We start from the raw sequence: 9774 nt of genomic DNA on the forward strand, positions 1-9774 counted from the left end.
ACAAAGGGATTGAAACACAAAAACAAAAAGCAAAATGTACAAAATAAAGGTTTCCAGGCTGGGCAATGCCTTCACTGGATTTAGAAAATTGAAAAATTACAACCAACAAAACACCAACCTGCTTCCTCAGCTCCCTCCTCCCAAATGAGAAGCAGAGGCCTCCTTTTATGTCAGGTGGCTGGGCGCTGATTGATCATTAATTAACCTAATCAACTAATCAACCCCAGCCACCTGAACATAATAAACCCAGGCAGGTAGGGGAAATTAACCCCATCCCTGCCAATTTAAAAAGGGCAGAGCTTTGCTGCGCCACATGCGGTTAAACACCGCTGCTGTTTAGAAATCTCCAAAGAGTAAAAACTGATCATAGTGCATGTGCAGAGCAACAGGACGTCCGGCTGCAGTATATTTAATATTCAATCTCTCGGATGGTGTGTAATGGAATCAGAAAAGTACTTGAATGTGACCCAATTCACAGTCAGGATCTATATCACTGATACAGTTTGAGAATTTACCAACAAGCATGACGCCTAATTATTATATATTTATATATTTTATTTCAACAGCAAATACAAAAGTTATATATGAAGACAGAGATACCAAAGTGTTACTAGAATAGGGAAAGCAGTAATCTTCAGCTAGTCCTTAGTAGCACAGCTATACAGATACAATAAATCAGAGATATGAGCAGATTAAACCAAGGCAATGCTACACAGGCAATTGTTAGAAAAGTCATACAGTTGAATAATGATTAAGATATCCTACACAAATGAAAAAGCAATTTCAATAATCATCAATACCAACCAAATCCTGAAAAATAAACCCACTGCCCAAGCATTTCGCTGATAACCCACTTAGTCATGGAGACTGAGGTGAGGATCTCTGAATACAAATTTGAAAAAGCACAGTGTTTACTGTGTTGTATTTATTACAACGACTAGTTGAACATAATATTGAAGGCAACAGTTATATGCCATTTGCCCTACATTTAATGAGAACCTGATCATTTTTTGCTCCCCAGCTATTCACACAAGGAGGTATAGTTTCTGCGACTCAAGCACTTCATGCAGGTGTCCCAGGACTGGATTACATCCAGGCGCTCCGGGACGCTTGGTGTTTTTCTACTGTGCCTCTGCGTGACTGCTGATCAAGTCATTATCAGTGGAACCGTCCTCGGAATCAGAATGCAGTTCTTGTGTTTGCCTCTGGGAAGAATTCATACTTGCATAGATTCCATCATCACTTGCTGGCATCTGTGCATTGTTCTGAAATCTTACTGTTGTACATGTTGGGGAAGGCTAAAGAAAGAAACGTGCTTTATTTATTATTATTATTATTATTATTATTATATTATTATTATTATTATTATTATTATTATTATATTATTCAAGCAATTAGTTTGAATTGATATAGTATGCATTTTCTATCTTTTTAAATTTTGCTGCTAAATAAATATTGTATTTATCTTCTATATATTTTAGATTTACTTATATTTAACAAATGGGATCCTTAGAGGTTAACACTTTGCATAGACCAGTACATTTGTTATTTGGTATTTAATCAATGAAATACTTATCTGGTACATCTTCTGGCATTTTAAAATAGGTTAATATTGAGGGTGTCTTACTTGTGTGCTGCTCATTATGTTTCCTTTTTGTTTATCCCCTGAAATAAAAAATACATAAAGTGTTAGGAAATATTTTAATTTAAAGCAGTTTATATACTGTGCTGGATTTTTAAAGCTTCATATTTCAAAAGGTTATTAGCCTGCAGGAAACACCCATCCAGAATAACTAACAAAACCAGAAATGAACAAGTCAAACAATTTAATTTGGGAGCTTGTAAGCAGTTAGAAGTAAAACTAGGTTTTTTGGTTTCGTAACAGGGCGGAGGCTGGGTGCAAACTGGTTATCCTGCCCATCGCAAGCGAGCAGCTTAACACAATGCAAAAGAGCCGGGCTCTATAACTATTTTCCACTAAACGCCAGATCAACAGTAGGATCTTAAAGATTAAGTTGTGGGTTTCTGAAAAACATATCGTTATATGTCCCCACATGTTGCTAAAAAAATGAAACAACTTTTTATACTCATAACTTTGAAAAGTCTGTTTCAAAGCTCTTTTCAAAATGACCGCTCTAGTGCACTGGGATTTGAGATCTGTCATCTAAATCACTGCAGGAAGAACTTTTTATTCACGTACCATATCATGGATTGGTATTTGCTGTGTTACCTGTTTGACAATGTGGGCACTAATCCTTACGCAATCAGTGCACTAGAGCGGACATTCTGAAAAGAGCTTTAAAACAGACTTTACAGGTATAAGTGTATAAAGTTGTCAGGATGTTAATCATAAAAAAAGGAAAACGACAGGCATGTCATTTAAACAGGGGGACGTGTAACGCTATATTTTACAGAACCCTGTTACTTACTCTTTGAATCCAGCTCTGAGCAGCACAGTTAAGCCAGCGTAGAGAGGTCTAAACTTGGAGATGTGGTCACATAAATACAAGCTACCTTCCTGTTTACTGACAACAGCACATGGTTTTTCACAGAAATGCATTGCTGTAACACACGTTACCACAGGTTTAGTAACACCTCTCTATCCTTGCCTCTGCTACGTATGACTGCCTATGCTTCAGCTGTGCTTTGCAAAGCTTTTAAAGTTTGCAAAAGTTAACCAATTGCTCTTGAAATCATCCCTTTTAGTGCAATGTCATATACTTTTGTACATCGAAAGTTATTGGTATTTGGATAATAAAGCATAACATTTGGAAGGGAATATTGGGAAAACTTTTCATTTGTTCTCTAATTACTGTGTATTTACATAGTACTTACTTCCTAAATACATGTATACTTACACATAATTACAATGTTATTATGCACAGTAACTATGCACAATAATATTGTAATTATGGGTAAGTACACATGTCTTTATTAAGTAACTACTATGTAAATACACAGTAATTAGAGACACTTTGTGTAAAGGTTTAATGGTCATTTTAAGCTGTTCCGCCTTGTGTTTTTTTTTTTTTTACTGTCTCGCATCACATGATTTACAGGAAACCCATATTAAATACTAAAAACCACAAGGGCAATGAAAGCCATCCAACTGCAATGAGTGGATTCAAATGATTTCTCACTGGGTCAAGCTGCAGGTTCATTAATACGCAGCACGCAGGATGTGTCCGTGTCCACAAGCACACAGTACCACATTCTGAACACCTGAGGGGTCAGAAATTTCCCACATTTGCAGCTGAGGATTGCACTGCAATTCCTTCACACACTAGTATCCAATTCAAAGACAGGATGTTGTAATGTCACTTACTGTTAATCTTCATCCTGATCATTAGACACAGCATACACAACAACAGCAGGCATCCGCAGACAACTGAAAGAACTATCGTTAAAATACTGGTATCCCCTTCTCTGGAAATAATAGAGAAGAACCAGTTAGCCAGTTTCACAGCAACCTGAAAATACAGCCCCAAAGTATTCAACCCCTTTAGAGACAAGGAAATGCATACAGTCATGTGCCTCTTTAAAGTGTATGCCTATTCAAAACTTCAAATACAAACCCTGTTTAATACGGAAGTGGTTCACTGAGGACATGGAAAAGAGAAGAAAATATAACCAAATGAAAATGAAAATTCTGAGCTGAGTGGAAACAGTACAAAGAAAACAGTAACTTTCTATCACCAATGTTCAGACTAGCCTGTGTGTCTTCATAGTGCTTCTGCTCTTCAGAGGATTGGCATCACAGCCTGTTCAATACAATGGAGAAGCAGGGACTGGACATGAAACATGAACCTCACCGCTCGTAGACACACCTCTTACCATTCAACTATCATTCAAGACATTACACGCCACTCAAACAAAGAGAAATACTGAGAACCTCAAATACGTGTCTCAAGATCACCTAACCTAATGGAAATGCAGAGATCCTGAGATCATTGCCACGTGATTTTTTTTCATGTCCTCAGTGAAGTCAGTGTATAATAGAGTGGACCTAGTTCTCTCCTACCAAGTTGATTCGCAGTATAGAAGTGGGACTGTACCGTTGAGCAGTGGGTCCTGTTTGTCCAGGAGATGAAGAGATGTTCACAGCAGTGCTTGCAGTGGCTGGGGCTGCTCTTTCTGTTGTTCTTGGTATTGTTGTTTTTGGTGTCCCAGTGGTTGGTTTCAATGTTCCTGTTGAAATACATGAACAATTAAAACTGGAGGAATGAGGGACTCCTGAAAGATTAGCCTTGTCTTGATAATCTCAACATTTCACACTTTAATAAATGATCTCATTGCAAGGACTCGTTCACTAGAGCACTGAAGAGCATGAAGCATTTTAATTGTATGTTACCTTTACTTCCTTTCCTGTTTATAACCTCTAGTATTTTGTGTTTACAATCTGCTTTTTCATGTGTGTGTTTGTTTCCTCAGTTTCCTGTTTGCTTGCTTTCTTAGGTTTGCGTGTAAATCACAGTGGCATTAAACTGAACTAATCTGATATTTCTGGTGTTAGGAAGGGTTTTCTTACCTTTGACAGTGAGGTGAACAGCATTGCTCTAATCTGGTATCAATTTGCTTTTAATTCCACACCAGAAGCACAGTTAACTATAGCTGGTTTCGTTACAGTAAGACATTTCATTACCTGTGTTGATAGTGAGATACACAGAAGTGCCTTCATCTGTTTTTTTTAATTTTTTTATTCCACACCAGTACCGTCCTTCATCCTCTTCACTCAGCCCCCTCATAGTTACAGTGAACACTCTTTTAGTTTTATTATCAATGATAGAGATAGTGTTTGATGTCTTGGGCCCATCAGTTCTCAACAGAACAGAACTGTCTTTAAAAACCATTCCTCTATTCTAGTATTTCACATTGTTATTAAAGCCTTCATCATAATGACACTGGATAGTCACCAGTTCCTGAATCCAACTAGTCACCATGTCTGAAGAAGCACAGAAGTAGTCAAATCTTTCTTGTAATACATTATAGTCACACAAGTGTATTAAAGTGTTGCTAATAAATAAATATGAAGGCCAGGAGAGAACAAAACAGAGATGTGAGCCTGATTTTACAAAACTTTACAAAAATATATCTTGGAACTAAGCTGAAGATTGAAAGTTCTTTATAAGGTAACTTTTCTCTCCTTCCTGAGATCCTGAAATCAGTCATATATGTTCTTTAGAGTTGTATATGTTAGTACAATTGAAAAGAAGCCTATCATCAAGTTATTGTTTAGTTTTATTATGCACATTTCTTTTTTTGGTTTAAGTATCGTGGTTTTGTTCCTTGTTCGCTGTTTTCTTGTTCTTGTCACATTCTGCTTGTCCAGCGGGACAGTTCAAGTTTCTGTGTGTTTGTGTTGCTGCTGATCTTTAAACTACAGAAACATTAAATAGACTTTCTATCCATGTAAGGCCCTTTACTCTGGGGCCTCATTCACAAAGCTTTAACTCACAGCTCATTTAAACTATGATTTTATAAGACTGCTTCTATGAATAAAGTAGCGCTTTGTAACGATGAAACTCTTCTGGACTGTTGCTAATGAAGCCACCAATAATCTAGAAATGTTGTCAATATTAAATTATATTTTATTCAGAATAACAATCTTTGGGTAAGTTAAAGCATTGTGAACAGTACCACAGTTAACTATATCAGGTGTCGTTACAGTAAGACTTTTAATTACCTTTGTTGACAGTGAGATGCACAGAAGTGCCTTCATCAAAGCCGGTTTGTTCTATTCCACACCAGTACCATCCTTCATCCTCTTCTCTCAGCTCCCTCATAGTTACAGTGAACACTCCTTCAGTTTTATTATCTCTAATGGATATCCTGTTGTTTGTCTGGAGGGCATCAGTTTTTACCACAATGTCACAGAACTGCTTGGTGTGTCCTTTACACCAGTATTTCACACTGTCCTTGCAGTCTTTGCCATAACGACACTGGATAAGTCACTGATTCCTGAAGCAAGCTGTTCACCTGGCCTGGTCCAGAAAGGGCTGCAGCACCTGTATCAAAGTGTGTATTCCAATGTAAAGCCAATAAGAATGAAAACCAGCTGGGAAAACAGTATGATTAAAACATCCAATAATGTTTTATACATAGAACCCAGTGTGACCCAAACCATTACAGTATTAACGTTGAGCTGTGAGAGCAAAAGCAGACTGTCATTGTCATGGGCTGCTGTTATCAGTAAGTGTTTCGTTGTAGTTAGATTTTATTGATGTCAGCTTGTTAATTGAAAACAAACCTATAAAACGTGCAGTCAGGTTTTGTGAATCAGTCCTAGTGTTACCAGAAACGCATCAGGCAGGTAGTGAAAGAGAATGTACATTTTTGCATGCTGTTTTTATCCATAATATATATATATTATATATATATTCTATATATATATATATATATATATATATATATATATACACACACACATAGACTTTTCTGGTGTCTCTGTAGCAGGGAGTGATTCGATTTAACAAATTATGAAAAAGTTGAGCTAGAAATGATCTGAGAAGAGAAATACAGATACTGAAGTTAATGTATATATTGTTTGCTAGGGAGGATGCTACAAATAGCCGCTATAGTGACAAACAAAAATGGCTAATTATTACTTTCATAAAGATGCTATTAAGAAACCCCACCGGGTGTGCTCCTTCTTGTGTGGCCTCTCATTTAATCAAAATGTACAGCTAATTACACATAGCAATCGTGCAGACTGCCGATTTTCGCAGTATAAATACTGCCGTCTCTTTCCTTTCAAAAATGTACCTGTTTCATCCACAACACGGGAGCCACATATTCCTCGATGCCCACCTTGTTTAATGTCCTGACTTCTTATTTTGAGGCGGGACCCCTCGTTTCTCATTCTTTTCTTCACTGGTAACTATTTCTGCCTTACCCACTTAGAACCCCTTGTTTGTATACCATCTATCCCTTCAATGTTGATTCACTCACCACCTGTGTTCAAATCAGAGCTTCGCCTCTGCTATTACTTTGAAGTATGTGGCGTCCTTCCACCATGAAACAGCGTTGATTTTATAAGAACAAAAACCCTCTATCTCGCCTTCCTGCATCAACTCCCTTCCCCTGCTCAGAATGACTAACTAGTTGACTTGCCGTGTTTGTCATGACAATAGATAAGAGTACATTATTAGAGCAGTTTCGGTGTTTACTTATCTTTTAGCGTTTCGGTGCTTTTTCTTGGTATTCAAAGCCATACAAAGCTATACATTATCTGCAGTCTACATGTTACGAACGCATTGAAAAGAGTTGACCTATGGTCACATCACATCTTTCACTTTATATAGTGTGCGATCAATGGCGTCACTTCTGTATTTATGTCTTTATTACCTATGAAAGAGCAAAACATACTGTTTTATTGCAGCCCTTTCAAACAGTTGGTTCCTTTTTTTCGATGGAAACTCAATGGCATTTAAAGATTGCATTTGTTTGACTGGTCAAAAGAAATAGAGATTCAAGTTTATGCTAATGACGCAAAAGACGCACATTTTTACATTTCAGGATTTCAGTCAATGGGCAGGTGGGATTGAAACGTCGTAAAGGCGATTCAAGAGAAACAAGATAAGATGCATTTAATACAACACAATAATAAAGCAAGTACATCGGTACAAAGAGAAAAAAAAAACAGTTAGAGAGCTCCTATTCTAATATTGCCAATTTGTGTGTGTGTGTGTGTGTGTGTGTACTGTATTTAATTGCAGCTTCATGTATCCGGTTATGGAGGATAATTTACCAAAATGATAAATAAATAAATAAATAAATAAATAAACATTTGTTATGTACCCACTTAATCTGCATAACATTCCTCACACTGTCGGAATTGGGGTTTTGCGACTGTTCTCATCATTCCTGGCAATTTTTTTATTTTTGTTCGGAACACTAAAAACAGTTGGAAAGTTAAAAAGGCACAAAAGCGCTCCCCGACGGTCGGAAAAGCTTTGCTATTCAGGATCAGAGCATCTAGTTTAATAATCTAAACAGCGCCACTTAAAATTTATAACCCAGATTTCCCTTTAAACGTGTTTTATCAAAAACCTGGGTAATTCCTACAAAAACAGAAGGTCAGGGACTTCAAATTGATCTATAACAGAGATTTAAAGTCTCTATCAGGTTGCAAATGTGCAATTCAGTCCCCCATAGCGGCAGTTTAAATATTTCTCATTATTCATAGATGCGGTGCGTGTTCTTGGTGCAGTTAATACTGGGCAGGTTGACAGCGATCGAACACACACACGTTGTGAGTAAGCAATGCCATTCGTGTTGTAACGAGTCTCCCCCTTGTGGACGAAAATAGGGAAAACAAGCAAACTGCAGATAAACTGCAGATTTTAAAATAGGCATTTTAATTCTGCGCTACAGAAAATAATCACATGAAAGCACACTGGCATATAAAAACATTGCTCTGTAAATCTTTACCTTATTCCTCTGTGTGTATTCCCTTCTGTCCCGGGCTATCTCTGCTGGACCTTGTGCAGCGGCTGCTTTCCTTTTCTGCCGGGGCTCATGTGAATAATCACAGAGATGAGAGGTACAGTGAGAGAGAGACTGGAGCAGTAGCCAGCCCCATGGACAGGACGAAGAGTTCCTCCATTGTTTTACCCCATTCATTTGCCAGCCATATCATCTGACATGACGTCTCTCCAAACAGTAACTCTGTCGCCCGTAAATGTAGCTTCCTTGTCCTTCTGCTTTTAATGATTGCGTATTGCAGTGTAGAGAAAGGAATTTAACTCGGTTGCAATGACAACTTATAAACAGCAGAGGGCGTTTCTTTGTTTTTGACATTCAGCTGCGAATGCAAATGCCTTTCTGGTGTTCTCGAGGTTACTGTATCAGGAGCAGCTTAATGAGTACTGTCTCCCCCTTGTGGATGACGTTGGAAAACCTCATCCACAAGCTTCCTCGTCTACAGACCAACTCAAAGATGTTTAATATACCTCAGATCATAAAAAAAAAAAAAAAAAAAAAAAAATAGATAGATAGATAGATATCCCTAGAATTCAGTTCAATTTCTGCAGTAATGATGACGTCACCTCACCACATGTAACAGTATTGGACAATCTTTTGCTTCTCATAGATTATGTTGACAGTGTTGGTGTGCTGAAAATACTGAAATGAAACTCTGCTAAAGCCTTGCCACTGACCTTAAATATAAAAATGAAAGTTAATAAAATAGACAATAATCTAAGCTCCATTATTTCTTTACATATGCATTTATTTACCTTGGCATACACAATGAATTGCTTGACAAAATACAATAATATAATAAATTAAAACAATAATAATAATAATAATAATAATAATAATAATAATAATAATAATCTACAATGTGATCCCACAGGGGGAAATAAAATATCTCACCTAGAGAAACAGGCTTGTATCAAGTAAACATGAGGAGAGGTTGAAGACATTTCAACAAGTAGCCATGCGGAGTCAGAGAAAACATCATTCTGGAAGCAGGGGTATGATGGTGTAATAAAACTGTGAATGTACTGCATTGTATGATATTGTAAGTGCTGGAATCTGGCACTGCTCACAATGCACATAAATGCTTTTAAATCCTTACAGAAGCGCTACGGTGCCCGTAGAGGGTTAGCTCGTTGCCTCTTTGGATTTATTTAGCACTATTTCTGCATATTCTGTGGTTTCTGGTGGAATGGATTTTGCCTTCAGATTTTTGCTAGTTTTTATTTCAGTGTAAGTCACTTCTGGCTTGTTGTGTGGCTCCTGATTCTCACAATCAATATTTGCGTAGATGAT

The 9774-nt window shown here is 37.3% G+C and overlaps 2 protein-coding genes across 2 annotated transcripts in view; both read right to left on the minus strand.

Annotated features, from left to right (window-relative positions):
• Nucleotides 1-534: 534 nt before the first annotated feature.
• LOC121304649 (CMRF35-like molecule 1) lies at nucleotides 535-8760 on the minus strand. Its single transcript, XM_041235915.1, has 6 exons — nucleotides 8431-8760; nucleotides 5684-6005; nucleotides 4056-4188; nucleotides 3326-3426; nucleotides 1628-1665; nucleotides 535-1298 (listed from the first exon to the last, which is right to left on the minus strand). Exons 2-6 carry the CDS (start codon nucleotides 5781-5783, stop codon nucleotides 1122-1124), a joined length of 549 nt encoding a protein of 182 aa, XP_041091849.1. The 5' UTR covers nucleotides 5784-6005; nucleotides 8431-8760; the 3' UTR covers nucleotides 535-1121.
• A 582-nt stretch (nucleotides 8761-9342) lies between these two features.
• LOC121304750 (putative mediator of RNA polymerase II transcription subunit 30) overlaps nucleotides 9343-9774 on the minus strand; it is a 4790-nt gene continuing 4358 nt past the window's right edge. Inside the window, exon 6 of the mRNA XM_041236128.1 lies at nucleotides 9343-9774. This exon is cut by the window's right edge and continues 21 nt beyond it. Coding sequence (XP_041092062.1) covers nucleotides 9607-9774 — 168 coding nt within the window. The 3' untranslated portion in view covers nucleotides 9343-9606.

The sequence above is a fragment of the Polyodon spathula genome, chromosome 39 (genome assembly GCF_017654505.1).
Source record: "Polyodon spathula isolate WHYD16114869_AA chromosome 39, ASM1765450v1, whole genome shotgun sequence".
In the NCBI taxonomy this organism is placed as follows: Eukaryota; Metazoa; Chordata; class Actinopteri; order Acipenseriformes; family Polyodontidae; genus Polyodon; species Polyodon spathula.

What these genes read in the sequence shown, in the direction of transcription:
- LOC121304649 (XM_041235915.1), bottom strand. Translation starts at nt 5,783, where the DNA reads ATGAGGGAGCTGAGAGAAGAGGATGAAGGATGGTACTGGTGTGGAATA. An exon ending in GATCAGGATGAAGATTAACA is followed by an intron (nt 1,666 to 3,325) that starts GTAAGTGACATT and finishes TTTTTATTTCAG; the next exon opens with GGGATAAACAAAAAGGAAAC. An exon ending in ACATAATGAGCAGCACACAA is followed by an intron (nt 1,299 to 1,627) that starts GTAAGACACCCT and finishes TTCTTTCTTTAG; the next exon opens with CCTTCCCCAACATGTACAAC.